Genomic DNA, 17769 nt, shown 5'->3' with positions numbered 1-17769 from the left:
GATGTATTCTTGCAGATGCGAGAAGGACAGATGCTAAGGCGAAACATAAGGGGCGTTTTATTTTACTGAGAAGGTGGTAGATAAGTGGACGAGCTTCCCAGCAGAAGTGGTAGAGGGTAATACAGTGAGGGTATTAAACATGCATGGGATAGACATACGGCTCCTGAATCTAAGACGAGACCAACGACTGATTAAGGTTTGAGTCTCTACAGCAGGGAAAAACGTATCTACCACCCTATGTGGTCACAAAAGCCCTTATTAACCCCAAAGCCCCGCGCCTGCACCCCCAAAAGGGGTTTTATACACTGGATATTTCTCTTTGAATAAATCAAACACAATCCTGGACGGTTTCATGCCTGGGAACAATTTATTTTTAGACGCTCATCTGTTTAATGTTTTATTGACGGATCTGTGTTTTGCCAACTTTTTTTTTCAGTTTTTTTTCCTTATTTTTTGTAAATTTTGCTCCCTCTAAACACATTTCACATTTGGTGACAGGGATGCATTTAGCTAATTCGATTCATTATCCCCAAATGGATATTATTTCTCTTTGTAACTCTTTGGTAAGCCATCACGGGAAATGATCTGATATTTTAGTGAAATTAAATAAAACAGACGCTTTCGGTTTAATGTTTATTCGATTAAAACAGCATAATATTCATTTAGCGTTTAACTACATCAACGAAATGCCGGCCAGTTTGCTGTTATGATCATGAACACAAAAATGCGTAATGCTGTATCGGTCCAAGAAAAAAAATGTTATAGGGTTAAGTTAGTTATTCATCACTGGACTTGGGCATTCCGATTTGTATGCAAATTTACCATATTTTGGCAAATTCAGTGAACAAAAAGGTTAGAATTTTCGTCCGAAATCCATGGGCCCTTTCACTCACACTCTCACTCACTCTTGTTCACGCTCTCTAAATTTTTCCCTACCTTCTCTGCCGACCATTGCCGGTTCTACTTCCCCTTCCGCATCTTCTCGTTCTTCATCTTCTCTCTTCTACAACGGGGGAAATTCTCCTTCAGGCAAAATGGTGGCACTTTCGGTGATGTCCTCTACCCTTATCCTCTAATTGGAAGATTGGGAGAGAGAGGGGGGTCACCGCTAGTGCCGCCGTTTTGGAGGTTCACGGTTATGGTCGTGGAGATGGGGATGAAGATGAAAGAGAGAAGACAGAAGACGAAGAACGATATAATGTTCTAAGAGGTTCTTGCTTATTTCTAGGTCGGCGTGTAGCACGGTGAACAAGTTGGAGGAAGTAGGGACTGCACCTCCAAGGCATGGCCGCGCATGGGAGTCAATGTGTGCATTGGGATAAACTGAGTCTTCATTCATAATAGCAACTAAACCTACCATAAGTTGGCTTCTTCTCCTCTTTTCTCACGAGCCAGGGCCGGGCCAGGGCCGGGCCAGCGCCAGCTTCCGCAGTTATGGTTCGCCGGCCGGCCGCCTGCCATTACACTGAGCTGAAAAACGCTGATTTTGAAACAAAACACGCATAATGTCCTATGGAATAAAGGTTTATTTTTAATGACACCAGTGAGCTAAATAAGAACCTCAAGTAAGGGTTTAAGATGTGAGTCAGGACTCCATTTGTTAAAAGTCAGTTTCTCTTATTGACCAATAGGTGGCAGCAGCAAACCCACTCAAGAAAGAAAAAGAAACACAATTATTCAGCTATTTCTTATTGCGCCTCCTGCTGGTGAGATTGCACATAACATGTTCTTTAATTATATGACATTGTATGCTAAAGATTGCAGTCTCTGCTTTCACTATTTCATTTTTTGTAAACTTTAACACTCAGCATGCACTTGCGTTGCTGCTAATATATTTTAACCCCTTAATGACAAAATGCATTGTTTTCAATGGGTTTAGGGACCGCCCATTGTCCTTAAGGGGTTAATATACTTATTGTTCCATTTGCTATAATCAAACCTCTGCTGGTGTATAACATCACTTTTTTTTTTATAAAACAGATGGAAAATTAGTTTAAAACGGTAGGAAACACTTGGCCGGCACAGGAGGGGAACTGTGAAATCACTATAAATAACACAGAGAACCATTCTGTAAGGGCCCAGATACAGTAGAGAACGTGACTTGTAAGTCATTCACTGGCATGTGATGCCAGATGCCTGCTGGGAGACATTTCTCAAAATTAAAAAAAAATATTATAATATTTAATGCATGATTTCGGGAAGTCAGTACACGAAGGTCCAAGTTGTTGGTCAAATTTGAAAGGTAACGTAAAACCAGTCAACAGAACCCAAGATGAGTCAACCAGCAACTTGTCTATTCACAAAAACAAAGTGTGGCGTTACGATGAACATTGGGGGTCTCCTATAGAGTTGGATCAAGTTGCCATTGTTGTGGAGTTCAAGGGAGGTGTGGGTCCTCATGGGTCTAGTTGATGCACCTGACTGCACCTTCACATCCCTCATTTAAATAACTTCTGCTGGGAGGCGATCCCATGTATCTACCACCCTGCTAATGAAGTACTTTTTTACATTTCAGCTAAGCCACTTGAAACTTTCATTTTTTTTTCTCCCTTGTAAAATAAACTTGTTGAGTCGTTGAATTCCTTTAGGTATCTGAATGCTCTTTTCCTCCGTGTTATGCAGTTTATAAACCTTTTCACTGGTTGGCACCATGAAGCCAAGTATCTCTAGTCGCCTAACACATGGCCCATGGGTCTTCGGACAGGACAGGCACTTAACTCTTTGTACATGAGCTTTTGGAAAGGTCCTTTATAAGAAACATTCTGTTCTTCCATGCAACAAATGAGGTCACAATACTGAACTTTCCCAAAAGCTAAAGAGGTTATTAGGATTATTGTGACCCAATAATAAGAGTCCATGGCAAACATCAGAAGATTTACTGTTAGTCAGGGTGACGGTGACCTGTTTATGGATGATTTGTAGACATGAAAACCCCAACCCCTTTGGCTCATACTATATTAAACTGAGCTGCTTTAAAATACTAGTTGCATTGTCCTTTTTAGTGCACAAGATACACAAAGTAGAAAATAATCTTAATGCCATTGAAGGGGTTAATGCTAGCTGCTTGGGGACAGCTTTTCCTTCCCTGCACTGCAGTAGTTAATGTTACTAAGATATCCATCTTCTTTGCCACCACTGTATGTGTCTAGTGCTATTTATTCAGACAGTCCAATCCTGTCCAAGCAGTAACAATGGCTAGCCTGTATTTTTTGGTAATGCAGGGGTTAACTGCCCTTGAAGTGAGAGCTGTCACTGCGGCACTGTAGGAGTTAACACCACTCTACTCTTTGCCGTGACAGATCCTTTCTGTCAGTACCAACACTGTCCACTAGGCAGTGCCAAAGTAAGTGCCAGCAGCTCCCTATAAGTAAAAGTGACAGTTGCCAGCGCTGAAGGAGTTAATAGATTAACTTCTAGAAGGTCTGCAGATTTTATCAGGGTCAGCTAAGGTTGTGAGGACTACTCGCACGATAAGGGTTAACAAATTAAATCCCCCCCTCCCAGCATAATGATAATAAAAATGGGACCAATTTCCACATGAAGGGGTTAACATGTATCCTTTCCCAGCACAGGAATGGTTAATAGTTTGTCAGCTTCTTAATCTCTGAGAAAAACAGGAGTTTAATGGCGACCCTGTCCTCTTATCCTAGTGCAGTGAAGGAAGTGACAGCCATGGTAGGTGTTAGTAGCCAGCAGATCTCTTCAGTCAGCACACTGAGGGTTAAAATGTGACAGAGCGTCATCTCCCAGCACACTGATGGTTAACCGATGACAACTCTCTCCTATTCCAGCACACTGAGCGTTAACAAGTGGTAGGTCCATCTTTTTCTCAGCACACTGGGGGTTAACAGATGACAGTTCCCTCCTCTCCCAGCACACTGGGGGTTAACAAGTGACAGTTCACCCTCTCCCAGCTCACTGGGGGTTAAGAGATGACAGGTCCCTCCTCTCCCAGCACACTGGGGGCTAACAAGTGACAGTTCCCCCTCTCCCAGAACACTGGGGGTTAACAAGTGACACTTCCACCTCTCCCAGCACACTGGGGGTTAACAAGTGACAGCCCCCCTCCTACCAGCACACTAGGGGTTAACAAGTGACAGTTCACCCTCTCCCAGCACACGGGGGTTAACAGGTGACAGGTCCTTCCTCTCAGCACACACGGGGGGGGGGGTTATGTAAGGGTTAATAGGCGACAACTCCCAGCCCTTCAATTGTTAATGCCCCAGTCCTCAAACACGCACGGGGTTGCTTTCTCTGTCCCCCCCCCCCCCCCCGGTGCCGGCTCTGCCCCTCTCTGCCCCCCCGGTGCCGGTCCTTCCGCCCCCCGTCATTTCCTGTGCAGGAAGATGGTGCTCACAGCTGGCGGCGGGGAGACGAGGAGCGGCGGCGGTGGCCTGCGGCACTGAGCCCCTACAGCGGTACGCGGGACCCCCACCCACCACCCGGAGCCCCCCCCACATACCGGCCCCGCCCGGGGAGGTGAGTCAGCCACCACCCGGTTACTAGCCACTGTGGCGAGTGGCCCACAGGGCCCCAGAGGGTCCGGGACCGAGCAGGGAGGGGTGCGGGGGGCCAGGTGGTACACTGGAGGGCTCTATAACCCCTGCCGGGGGAACCAGGGGGGCTGTGGGGACTGGGGGGCGCCAGCTGCAGGTACGGGCGAGAGCGCGCATCGCCACTCTCAGCCCTGCGCGCTCCCGCCGCCCTGTTTCCCTCCTGTTAGACTTGCTACATTGTAGCCCTGGCTCGCCCGCAGACTGGCAGGCGCCGCGGCCAATGGAATGTGTGGGCTGGGCTAGCCGATTACGGGAGTCAATGGCGGTGGGCGGGGCATGAGTGTAGCGGCTCGGAGGAAGGAAGAGGCGTGGTCTGGGACCAGGTGGGCTCTGCGGGGTGCAGCGGGACAGGGCCTGTGAGGTCAGGGTGTCGGATTTATGCTGTGTGAGCAGCCCGGGGGGCTGGAGGGGCAGTTACAGCCTGCAGGGTATATATAGACCTGGTAAAGCCTCCTCCAAGCGCTACAGGGGCAAGTGACAGGGACAAGTGTGAGGCCCCTTCTACTTAACCCTAACAGTGCCAAAGGGGTAGCAACCAAGGCAAAGGCACTGAAAGTGTTAACCAGTACCTCCAAGTGTCACCATCGAAAAGTATGAATTAGTCAACTGATTTTGTTACTTTGTTTAAATTTCTGTATGTCACAATACATCAACCGATAACAATGGAAATGTGTTATGTTTAATGGAACATTATTGTGTGCAGATTTGCATGGTGTGGGCGCCGTCGGGCAACTACCTACTAGTGTCTGCTTTTGTGTCACGTGACAATAAAGTGTTCCAGAGGAAAAAAATATAATAGATTTTATTTCTAAAATAATAATTTTTCGGGCGGATCTAGGAATCCAGTTTCTGGTGCCGCGTTTTGGTTTACAGAAGTGTCCAAGAGCAGCAGCGGTGGGTCGATCTGGGTGAGGCGTTTTCGCTGCAGAGCGGCAGGAAATGACCTCATATCCCGCCGCACAGGGAAGCTAGTTAGGGAGGTGAGAGATCCCCCCCCCCGGTAACCGGCACGTTGGCCAGTGGCACGGGGGTCTGAACAAACCTTCGCCCTCGCTGTTTGAGTTTAAAAGGCTGATTGATGGTTAGAAAACCCTTTTGCGATAATGTTTCAGACAGAAATTTCCTTGTTTTCCCACAAAAACAGCTCAGTGACCCCAAACTTTTGAGCGGTGGGGTATATATATATCTAGAATATTCACTTCATTGTAGCTCTGGGACAGGAGACGGATGGGCTTCCAACTCTTATCAACAACATTTAAGGCAGACATAAGCCCCTTATAGCTTTACCCTAAACCATATGGTAAGGAGGTAGTAATGCCGTCGGCTTCTTCATTAAAGAGGAAGTTCCACTGCCTGTGTTTTGATGACATCACAGCAACTACAGGAAGTTGCCATTTTGGAAAGGCTGCCAGCGATCAACCCCAACCGGCAACTTAACAATAAGGGACATTAAACGAGTGTAGAATTATTAAAGCCTTTTTTCATTTCTCCCTCCTTTTAACTCAACTGATTTTTAACACCGCGTTGTCACTTTTTAGGTTATCACCGCTGATCATTTTCTGATCTTTGATTTATTTTTACGTTTCTTTTGTGACTTTAAGTTCCGTCGGTAACGCTGTATGGCGCCGAGCTGACAAACTAATGGCTTGGCTTTAAGGTTTGGCCATACTGGGCAGAAAAGGGTCATTTAAAAGCGAGTAAAGCGATGCTCACGTGGTGTAAAATCGGGAGAAATTGGGGGTATTATTCCCAAGGATTGCCCTCAATTAGTAGCGTTACACTATATAAAGGAGTCCGTATAAAATACATACATTTCAGCCTGGAGGAGGTGAAAGTTTAACTCTTTCCCCCCTTGTGTTTATAGAGGAATCTGATAACTGAAAGTTTGCAAATAAACATCGCGGAAAAACCGTAGACCGGCGTGTCCTTGGGTGACACGGGGTAAAGTCCAAAAGCAGTTTAAGTTAAAGCGCGTCGAGTGCCAGATGGCGTATACTTTACGGGCAGTCAGGGGATCTCGGCTGAGTAACAGAAAGCCCATTATCTTTAACAGACGTGTTTGGTGATGAGAACAAACGTTTTCCTTTTTCTGCGTCACAGGATCAGATCCTTGACAGGGAATTACGATCCTGTGAGCCTGACACCTAACGTGAGAAAGTTAGTGGATGGTAATTAAGGGCTGTTGGATGCAACAAGGAAGTAATTGTTTCATGTGAGATATTTCAGTTTCTCTTATTTACAGAATCTTTACCCTGAGATAAATAGATTGTAAACCTGCAAGCCCAGCCTTCTTTACCGAATGTATCGGTTCGTCTTAGTCTGTCAGTTCTAGTTTTGTCAGACTCTCTGAATGTGAAGACTGTAAGAAGCGCTGCGGGAATTGTTAGCGTTTTTCTAATGATTAATTAGCCTTTTAAACTTAAACTTGGATCAGCAAACGCAAAGGGCCTCTGGAACACAGGAGTGATGGGAGTGATAAAGGGCCATTGGAACACAGGAGTGATGGGAGTGATAAAGGGCCATTGGAACACAGGAGTGATGGGAGTGATAAAGGGCCTCTGGAGCACAGGAGTGATGGGAGTGATAAAGAGCCATTGGGACACAGGAGTGATGGGAGTGATAAAGGGCCATTGGAGCACAGGAGTGATGGGAGGGATAAAGGGCCTCTGTACACCTATGAGGAGATTAAAATAGTCATTTACAACATTAACCCCGCCTGCGCTGGATTTCTGACCCATTTCATGTTACGTTAATGGGCAAAATTGTGCTTTTCTTTAAAAAAACAAGGAACATTCTAAGTGACCCCAAACTTTTGAACTTTAGGCTATCTTTAACTTGTATTAGGTGAATACGGTACTTGTGAGGCTGGCTGGACTAGTAACTTTTTTCTGTTTGGTTACCAATTTGGCTTTGGAATGGGGGAGTCGGGACGCCAGAGCATGAAAGGCAGCGGCTTTTGGATTAAGCGACCCCATAAGACTCTTTAGCGCTATTTCTACTTGTTCTGGAAGGTGGTAACGAATACATTGGTTTTGTACAGGACCCTCGCCGTATGCCATACGGAACGAGTGCTGGGCTGGCAGGAAAATAACCCCCTCGATAAATCTCTTTGTTCTCTCTCTCCTCTTCTTCAAGTTTAATGTATTTTTGAGTGCCCTTTATGTGATCTTATTAGTCCCGCTTTGTTCATTTTCTGGGCATTAAAGTCTAGATGATGTCCTGAATGTGATCTTTCAAGAGCCAACACTCAACGTCAAAGTAATATCCCTCTCCCTGAGTGCCGGCTTATTCTCGAAGCTTTCTCCTTGGCTTGCTTCTAAAGGTAGAAAACAGGCCGGTTACTCCGGGCTGTGGGGGGAGAAAGAGAACTGCTAGAAAGACAAGTCCAGAACTGTTTGGAGGAGAAATAAACCAAGTGCTGCATTCCTGGGCTTTTGTGAAATCCGGCAGGCCAGGCTACTACACGCTACATACCATACGTCAGCGGTAACCTCTCCGTGTAACGTGGCTCAAACACGCCCTGCGTGTGCTCGCGGCTCGTTCTGTAGCCTTTGAGACAATGTATCTGTGAAGGCCAGGAAAATGTAAATGGCCTGGACCATGGGCGGAAGGCGCCGCGCGGGCCGCTCTACGCGCAAACGCAATCATCTCTGTTACCCCAAAGCACGCAGAAAAAGTCATCTCTTTCCGTCTGCTTCCAGGGCACCATGAGCGACGCCGGGAAGGAATGTCGGGTGGCGTACAGCCCCAGTCTTGGGGATATCGTGCGGGTGAAGAGAGAAGTGGGATCCCCCGCTGAAGAGCAGAGCTACGTCCAGTTCTGGTGAGAAGGGCTACGTACCTTATGGGGAATATACACGTGACCCAGGATCTCCCTTGTGGAAGACCACCAGAATTCTGGGTCACCCAAACCCAGAGTGCTGCCGGGTGCCCCATCCTTTAAAACACAGAATGTGCTGGCAGATCGGCCCCATTCGGCCCGTCTAGTGACCTGTTTTTATCTGCTGTAAAGACTCAAACCTTAGTCGTTGGTCTCGTCTTAGATTCAGGAGCCATATGTCTATCCCATGCATGTTTAAATCCCCTCACTGTATTACCCTCTACCACTTCTGTTGCGAAGCTGTTCCACTTATCTACCACTCTCTCAGTTTAGTAATCCTGCAATGTTTCCTGCCACCCACCATATGGAAGTCTTTCTCAGCTTGTAGTCGCAGGCAGCCTTCATAACAAGATCTTCTTCTTTATATCTCGATGTTCCTTTCCGGTGTTACTTGAACATGCTTTTATTATATTTGTTTGTTTAGCTCAGTGGGGTCCAATTCGCGCTGCATGGATCTTGAGCACAAGCGGGTAAAGGAGAAAAGAGAAGACGCTCTGTCCAAGAGCCTCCAGCACGTGGATTTCTGGTGTAAGTCAAACGGAATCATAGAAATAAGTCTTTGTTCCCAGAGCATCTGAAGAGCGTCCGGCTGTAAATGTTTCCGTGTCTTTAACGTAAATACTTGAGATTTCATGGGTTGTTTCTCAGCGTTGTGGGGGAAGCCATTGACCTTTGCGCTCTGCACTTCCTGCTGTGTCTTGTAGTAACAGGAACTGCGGCGTGCGCAGGAAAATCGCTTCCCTCGGCTGATTTGTAAATAACTCGAGCAACGTTGAAACTCTTAGGGATGGGATTTTGAAGCAGCAGCTTGTTTTTGAAGGAGCCGGTGGCCGGAAGATAATTACTTTGAATGATTTATTCACGATTGCATTTATTTTGATCCCTTAATAAACTTTTAGAGGAAAATGTCCCTTTTTTCCCCCAATTCCCCTCTATCGCTAGTATCCTGTGTACCGTGCTCACTTTTGGTGACTTTTCGTTCTGCTCTTTGTTTTTAGTCTGCGAATCCTGCCAAGAGTACTTTGTGGACGAATGTCCGAGCCATGGACCCCCAGTCTTTGTACCGGATACACAAGTGCCCATCGGGGTCCCGGAACGGGCGATCATGACCGCGCCGCGTGGCATCGAAGTGGTGAAGGACAGAAGTGGGGAGAGCGAAGTGCGCTGCGTTGATGAGGTCATCCCAAGGGGTCATGTCTTTGGACCGTACGAGGGGAAGATCTCCACTAAGGACAAATCTTCAGGCTTCTTCTCCTGGCTGGTGGGTGTTCACTGCTAAGCGGCTTACTTTCTTTAATAGCATCTCATGCCTTTGACGTTAAGGGGTTAAGTTCCTCTGCCAAACTTTAGATGTAGCTTCTGGTAGCCAAATGCCCCAACACTCGGGCCCCGGGGGACTTGTCACAGTATAAAGGTCTATTGGGCACCATGACAGTGGTTCTGCGTCGAATCGATTTTTTTTGTTAACATTGTCGTATTTTGGATTATTGTGTAGATCGTGGATAACGACAACCGATACAAATCTATCGACGGGACGGATGAATCCAGCGCTAATTGGATGAGGTGGGTGCTACTTTGTTTCACAAGCAGAATCACTCCTTTTATATGGATCCTTTTAAAGATCATTTCATTGTTTTATTTTTATTTCCTAATTTTAATATATTTTCAATACACCATAAAACTTTCATTCACAAACACGCGCATTAGTAAGAGTGAAGGTTACCGGACGCTAATGATTACAGGGAGTTTTCTTGAGGAATTTCGGTTGTTACCACCAGCAAGGAACAGACAGGGGTAGGCGGTTTATTAGCGAGCGGGGGTCCGGCAGGCATGTTAAGGAGCCAGCATGGAAGCATTTTTAGGAGCCAGGAGAAGATCAGTATCACATACCACAAAGTCGGGTAAGAGTAGTAAAGTTGAAGGAGCCATGGCAACCTGCCCCCCCGGGGGGGTATTTTAGTCCCATAGGTTTCTATAGATTCTGCTTATAGAATGCAAAATGCACACAGTTTTAAAAGACATACCAAAAAGGCAAAACTAGTTCTTTTCTTTTATCTGAACGGAAACATAACATTTTTAGGGCTTTTTTTGGTCTCCAAAAAAATTAAAAATAACAATTCCATAATTGCAGAAACATTTTACGAGAAGTGTACGTCTGTGTCTTGTACCTAGAAACCCAATAGGAACCAAAGTACAATTATCGTATTCTTACGCATTGAATTAGTAAACTGAGTTTGCGGTTTTCTAATTTAATTAACCCACAGAGTGCCAGGAGGCAAACACCACCATAGTTAGCCTTTGCCTCTTTAAATCAGAATTTAGAGCGTCGGACAGAATTATAGACATCTCGCTAAGTTTGGGATCCCAAGGACTCGTTTGATTAAGAGACTGGACGCGTTATGGAAGCATTGTTTTATTAACGAATGTATCAGCTTAACGATTATAGCGCGGCACATGGAGAGACGCGGACTCCTTCTGCCATTCCTTCCTCCTTTTTTTTTTATTATAAGGCTCATTGGAGGGAAATGGAATTACAAATTACACCCAGTTACTTTTTTCTTAGAACCTCGATACAGTCAACTTTAGTGATCAATGTAGCAAATTGTTACATTGGATAGTATCGACTTTTGATTGATTTTGCTGTTAGTATTTCTGTTTCTGTGTTTTTTTTTCTGATTAAGGCCGTTGTGTCAAACTTATAACAGACGTGTAGGCAGGTGGAAGGAGAAACACGTCGGGAAGAGGATAATGGATCTAAGGATAGAGAGTAATTGGCAGGGGGTGAGGAGCCTGGCATGAGTTTAGTCATCATTAGTAATTTTATGTCGTTCGGTTTATTATAATCAATCCAACTATGAAATCTTCCCAAATTTTATTTGGCACCAGTTTAAAACCAGTAATGCTATAGTGCAAATAATTCATAACCATTTCTTAATGTGTAATATTCATTTCTTTTAACACGGATCCGCCTGCACGAGGTGGACGATTCTACGAAGCCGTCCGCGCGTTCCTGTTGTTTTTAACGTATCTTTGGCATTTTCCGCTGTCGGCCACATCCATGCCTTCGTTTACGGGGTCTCTTCCGCCTTAGATACGTGGTGATCTCCAGGGAAGAGCGGGAGCAGAACCTCAAGGCGTTTCAACATAGCGAGAAGATCTATTTCCGTGCCTGTCGTGACATCCAGCCCGGGGAGAAGCTCCGAGTGTGGTACAGCTCCGACTACATGAAGCGGCTTCACAGCATGTCTCAGGAGACCATCAACCGGAATCTCACCAGAGGTACTTCGCAGACACCACTTCCTTCTACGTTTTTTTTCATCTTTTTTACCAGCTTTTTCCTTCTTTTTCCCGGTCTCTCCTGTCCCAAATCTCACAACGCATACTGTATGTTGCTCAAAAACAGCCACGTTCATTGGGTTGTAAAAGTGAAATAACTGTTACTATTTATGCACCATGTGTACCCAATTTCAGTTATTATATTTTCCATTGTTTTTTCTTATAATGCGATAATTTATCATTATTTTAAGTGATGTTTGTTTTTTTTTCTCTTCTCTCTCTTTCGGCGATTTCTTTGGAAGACACTTCGTCAATCCAAAGCGCCTCTTTGAAACGTCCCCATCTGCTTAATGAGTTGGATTTATGGTTCCTATGTCGTTTACGTAGTTGCTTCATCAGATTTGACTGTAAGAGAAAGAAATGCTGTGTGTTTTGTGGCGACGTCGTGCTGCTGGCGCGGTTCCCCTTTTGTTCTCGTTTTCAGGTTTCTGTGTAGGTGTCAGATTAACCTCGAAAATAATTCTTTCCAGTGTTTAAAGGAAAGTCGTTAACGTGCAAACGCCATCTGTTACCGTGCCAGGAAGTATTTTAGTAACATTCGTATTAAAGGTTCCGAAACCTTCGAGAACATTTACCAAAATTAGCTTTCTGTTTGAACACGTTGAGGGGGAGACGCTTCCATTCGCACGCCTGACTACCTGAGTAGGTGAACAGAATATTGACTGGTTTCATTGTAGCACAGGTGGGCTTCATTGCAGCACAGGTGGGCTTCATTGCAGCACAGGTGGGCTTCATTGCAGCACAGGTGGGCTTCATTGCAGCACAGGTGGGCTTCATTGCAGCACAGGTGGGCTTCATTGCAGCACAGGTGGGCTTCATTGCAGCACAGGTGGGTTACGTATCTTGCTTGGCAGGGCTTCCTAGACTACATTGAGAGATGAATTCTGCTCAATACCCAGACACATGCAAAACTTCCTCTGCCTGGACAGCTGGTGGGCTTACAGGCTGGTGGTCTTACAAGGTTGCTAGAGCCGTAAGATGAATGGAAAGCTGTCTTCCCAGATCTGGGGCAGAATGCCCCTGCGGGTTCATGTATAATGATGAGGAATGCTTCTATTTCTCCATCGTCTCAAACGGATCCAGAAAGCTGCCAATGGCCAGGTCGCTATTTACTGCATGGAGACTGGAATGAGTTGATACATACTGATAAATTCTATCTGTACTAAATCCTTTGAGTATAATATTAGGAAGCATCTGATCATATCAAGAAGTTTTGTATTTAAACTGTTACAAAAATATTTAACTTATTGAAAGCCGCGTGTTTAAATAAAGCCCATACTCGCATTTTTTTTAATGTCAATGAATTTTAGCTCACCTGTTTTGTAGAACTTGCCAAACTAAATATAAAGAGTTAGTTCCAGAAACTATAATGTATCTTCATCGTTACAATGTTGCATGGATACATATATATTACACTATATAATAATAATGCCATTGATTTTCAGGATGTTTTCCTTGGTCTGTGTAGTAAACGAATGGTCCGATTTTACATGTCGCTCTTTTATTGCCTTTCTTTATTAAAGAGAATTTGTTACATAGACCTTTTCATAGGATCCTGCGCATGCACCTGATGATGAACGGGATAATTATTGTTAAATGTATTGGTACATCCTTGGAGTTGGTCAGATTTATCAGCTGGGATGATACTTTTTTTATTTTGTCCAAAATGTATTTTTACTTATCCCTGCATTGAAGGAGCCCATAAAGGACAATAAACATACAAGTGGATTATCTTTCTGAAAAGAGGGGGAAGAAATTGTTTTATGCATTAAAAACAATTGCAAAGAGAAAAAGTTCACCTTTCCGCACGTAATCACATAAATGTATGTTTTTATACAGTATTTAAAATAGTATTATATACTGTATTTAAAATAGTGTTAACCCATCATCAAAAACTATGACTTTTTTGCTGGAAAATTTTCACTAAAAGTGTTTTTCCATTTTGGGTTTTGGTGACCAATTATTTTTTATGTGTTTTTTTTTTTTTCTTGAGTATAGTTAGCAGGCATCTTAAAGCAACCTTAGAAATATATAATCTGTTCCTAATGTTTTATAATCAAGGAACATGTTCCAAACTGGTAACTCGCCTAATTTTCCTTTCTAGGAGAAAAAAGGTTGTATGTTGAAAAAAATGACAAACTTTTGGAGATCCAAGAAGACTTGAAAGGCCACTTTCCATTGACAACCTTTAAGCAAGGAAAGAGTCTTTCCAAGAGAAGCTGTGATGAGGGCGATGCCAACCCTCAGACCAAGAAGAAGAAGATAGACCTTATTTTCAAAGATGTCCTGGAGGCTTCTCTGGGGTCAGCCAAGTCTGAAGAGCATCCTCTGATGTCCAGCAGCCCTGTTGCGAGCAAAAAGGTTTTTAAGTATCAGTACGAGAATCACGGAGACCGATGTAAAGGAAACCACCCATGTTCTCCAACCAATAACCAAACGAGGACCCAGATGGAATGGAATATCCCTCGTGCTTCCAATCTGGGTCTGGAAAGAGAAGCCAGTCTTCCGGATGACGACGGCGAAAACCACTTGTCCATCAAAGCAGAGAGCCCGTCCGATTCCCCTACCGTGGGTGATCCAGAAGAGATCCCCACCACGTCTTTCTGTCCGAACTGCATCAGGTTGAAGAAGAAGATCAGGGAGCTCCAGGCGGAGCTGGACTTGTTAAGGTCTGGGAGAGCGCCTGAGACGCCTCAGAGAACTCCTCATATAACTGAGGTTCCAGAAATTTCAGATACTTCAGGTAAGAAAGGAAAAAAAAAATGATTGTTTTTTTTTCTTTGGTTCTTTGTTTCTCTAGGAGCTGTGGCTTCAACTGTGTACAATATTCACCAGCTATTCTTAATGTAATGCGTCACTTTACCCATCGATCCGTTTGCGAAGAGCTTTGATTATTGGAAGGTTGCCGACCAATTTACCATTTTTTTTTTTTTATTCTTGGGTCACATGGTGCATAAAAAATACACGTGCATTCTCTTTTCTACCTTTCATCTTTCTTTCCTCTTTTTTTTTTATAGTTTTTTTTTTTGTGTGATTGTCCGTTGTTTTTGTCACGCTCGCTTTTGTTTTTCAGCACCCGAAAGCATGGCCATAGCGGCGACGACCATGATGGAGGACGATGACCAGGAAGTGGATTCGGCAGATGAGTCGGTCTCCAATGAGTTGATTGCAGCTGCCGACGAGCCTTCCAAGATGTCTGCTGCCGCCGGGCGGAGAATACGTCGCTTCAAGCAAGAGTGGCTCAAGAAATTCTGGTTTTTGAGGTATTCGTCCACGCTGAACGAGATGTGGTGCCACGTCTGCCGCCAATACACGGTGCAGTCCTCTCGGACCTCCGCCTTTATTATCGGATCGAAGCAGTTTAAGATCCACACCATCAAACTCCACAGCCAAAGCAACCTCCACAAGAAATGCTTGCAGCTCTATAAGCTCCGGATGCATCCAGAAAAGACGGAAGAGATGTGCAGAAACATGACTCTACTTTTCAACACCGCGTACCACTTGGCGATGGAAGGCAGGCCTTACTACGATTTTAGGCCCTTAGCTGAGTTGCTAAGGAAGTGCGAGCTCCGAGTCGTCGACCAGTACATGAACGAAGGAGACTGTCAAATCCTGATCCATCACATTGCCAGAGCGCTCCGAGAAGACTTGGTAGAACGCATCCGACAATCTCCTTTCTTGAGCATCATCTTGGATGGACAAAGCGATGACTTGCTCGCCGATACGGTGGCGATCTACGTCCAGTACACCAGCAACGATGGGCCACCCGCCACAGAGTTCCTGTCAATGCAAGAGCTGGGCTTGCCGACGACAGAGAACTATCTTCAAGGTATCGACAGAGCTTTCTCTGCCCTTGGAATAAGACTTCAGGACGAAAGGCCAACCGTGGGCTTGGGTGTCGACGGCGCCAACATCACGGCTGGGCTCCGAGCGAATATGTATATGACAATCAGAAAAACATTGCCTTGGTTACTGTGTTTGCCTTTCATGTTACACCGGCCTCACCTAGAAATTTTGGATGCGATTAGCGGAAAAGAACTCCCTTGCTTGGAAGAGTTAGAAAACAATCTAAAGCAGTTGCTTAGCTTCTACAGGTACTCTCCTCGGTTGATGTGTGAGCTGAGACTCACCGCGGCAACCCTTTGCGAAGAAACGGAGTTCTTGGGTGACATTCGAGCAGTAAAATGGATCATCGGCGAGCAGAACGTCCTCAATGCCCTGATCAAGGACTACCTTGAAGTGGTGGCACATCTCAAAGATGTCAGCGGGCAGACCCAGAGGGCCGACGCTTCCGCCATAGCGCTTGCCCTGCTGCAGTTCCTCATGGATTATCAGTCGATTAAGCTTATCTACTTCCTGTTGGATGTGATTGCCATCTTGTCCCGCCTTGCCTATGTCTTCCAAGGTGAATACCTCCTCGTGTCCCAGGTGGACGAGAAGGTGGAGGAAGCCATTCAAGAGATTAGTAGGCTGACGGATTCCCCCGGCGAATACCTTCAGGAGTTCGAAGAGAACTTCCGTGAGAGCTTCAACGGAATCGCCTTGAAGAACCTCCGCGTTGCAGAGGCAAAATTTCAGTCCATCCGGGAGAAAATCTGCCAGAAGACGCAGCTGACCTTGGCCCAGCGGTTCGACTCGCGCAGCCGGATGTTCGTTAAATGCTGCCAGGTCTTCGACCTGTCCGCGTGGCCGAGGAGCACCGACGAGCTCATAAGCTACGGCGAGGAGGAAATGTTGCAGATCTACAGTCACCTGGAGGGCGTCCCTTCGTTTTTAACTGATTTTTGCAGGGAAGGATCCGACCCCAGGGGCAGTCTGTTGATGGAATGGAGAGAACTGAAGGCGGACTACTGCATAAAAAATGGTTTCAGAGATATGATTGGCCACATTTGTAAGTACAAACAGAGGTTTCTTCTCTTAAATAAGATCGTTCAGATCTTGAAAGTCCTCCCGACGTCGTCGGCCTGCTGCGAGAAGGGACGCAACGCTTTGCAGAGACTACGCAAAAATAACCGTTCCAGGCTGACCATGGATCAGCTGAGTGACCTCTTGACCATAGCGGTGAACGGCCCCCCCATAGCCAACTTTGATGCCAAGAGATCCCTGGACAGTTGGTTTGAGGAGAAATCAGGAAACAGCTACTCCTTATCATCAGAAGTGCTCAGCAAGATGTCCTCTCTCGATCAGAAGAACATGCTTCAGAGCGTGGAGGTCGGGTCGGAATATTACCAGGACATTTAGGGTACTTCAGCCCTAGAATTGTAAAACTTTTTTTTCTATCTATACCTTAAGTTTTGGTATATTATAAAAAAAAAAATATATAATTAAAATTATATATATATATATGTATAATCCCACTGAAATAAGACGGATCCTTTTTGGAAGCATTGCAAAAAAAAAAGTAGCAGACGTCTCACCTCACGTATGGCAGCTGGCGTTAGAAGCTGGACCCCCGTTCTCTAAGCCCTCCTAATGCATGTATATCAGAACCAGGTACCTTTTTTTTATTTTATTTTATTTTTTTTCACGTCGCCCGTTATTTCTCAAGCGGCTTTCTTTCAAGTTTTGATATAAATTCTGTGAACCCCCCGTTCCCGACCCACAACAGTCTACCAAGCTTCAGTGATCAGTGAGGATGTATAAATATTTAATCTATATTATTTTTTATTATTATTATTATTATTTTTGCTTTATTCCTTCAGCAGAAACCGTGATTGGCTACTGCATTTTTAATTTTAGAAGTTGCAAAGTTAACCTTTCACTGCCTTTCTGTCTAGGGGTTAAGGGACACATTTGGGTCCAAATCCGACCACGCATGATGGCATCGCAATGCGTCGTTTCGGAAGCTCCGACCCAAAATATATTATATATATATATATATATATATATATATATATATATATATATATATATATATATATAGTGGACTTTTTCCACATTTGTACTAGAATCAATAGACACTTTTTTTTAATCACATATGTACACCTGATTTTTTTT

At 44.9% G+C, this 17769-nt stretch overlaps 1 protein-coding gene across 1 annotated transcript; it reads left to right on the top strand.

The window, feature by feature from the left end:
* The first annotated feature begins 4345 nt into the window (after positions 1–4345).
* Positions 4346–17630, top strand: PRDM11 (PR/SET domain 11). The gene is made up of 8 exons (XM_053448539.1): positions 4346–4479; positions 8258–8379; positions 8861–8964; positions 9435–9697; positions 9932–9999; positions 11528–11715; positions 13877–14515; positions 14846–17630. The coding sequence occupies exons 2-8, from the start codon at positions 8264–8266 to the stop codon at positions 17011–17013; spliced, it is 3546 nt and encodes a 1181-aa protein (XP_053304514.1). The 5' UTR covers positions 4346–4479; positions 8258–8263; the 3' UTR covers positions 17014–17630.
* Positions 17631–17769: the final 139 nt, after the last annotated feature.

Source organism: Spea bombifrons, chromosome 10, assembly GCF_027358695.1.
Source record: "Spea bombifrons isolate aSpeBom1 chromosome 10, aSpeBom1.2.pri, whole genome shotgun sequence".
Taxonomy (NCBI): Eukaryota; Metazoa; Chordata; class Amphibia; order Anura; family Pelobatidae; genus Spea; species Spea bombifrons.
The sequence above is the reverse complement of the archived record's forward strand: the minus strand, read 5'-3'. Positions and strand labels throughout refer to the sequence as shown.

Bases quoted from the DNA above. Each gene is read 5' to 3' on its own strand.
- PRDM11 (XM_053448539.1), top strand. From the start codon at position 8,264: ATGAGCGACGCCGGGAAGGAATGTCGGGTGGCGTACAGCCCCAGTCTT. The intron at 8,380-8,860 runs GTGAGAAGGGCT...TTGTTTGTTTAG, and splicing joins CAGAGCTACGTCCAGTTCTG to CTCAGTGGGGTCCAATTCGC. The intron at 11,716-13,876 runs GTACTTCGCAGA...TTTCCTTTCTAG, and splicing joins CAACCGGAATCTCACCAGAG to GAGAAAAAAGGTTGTATGTT.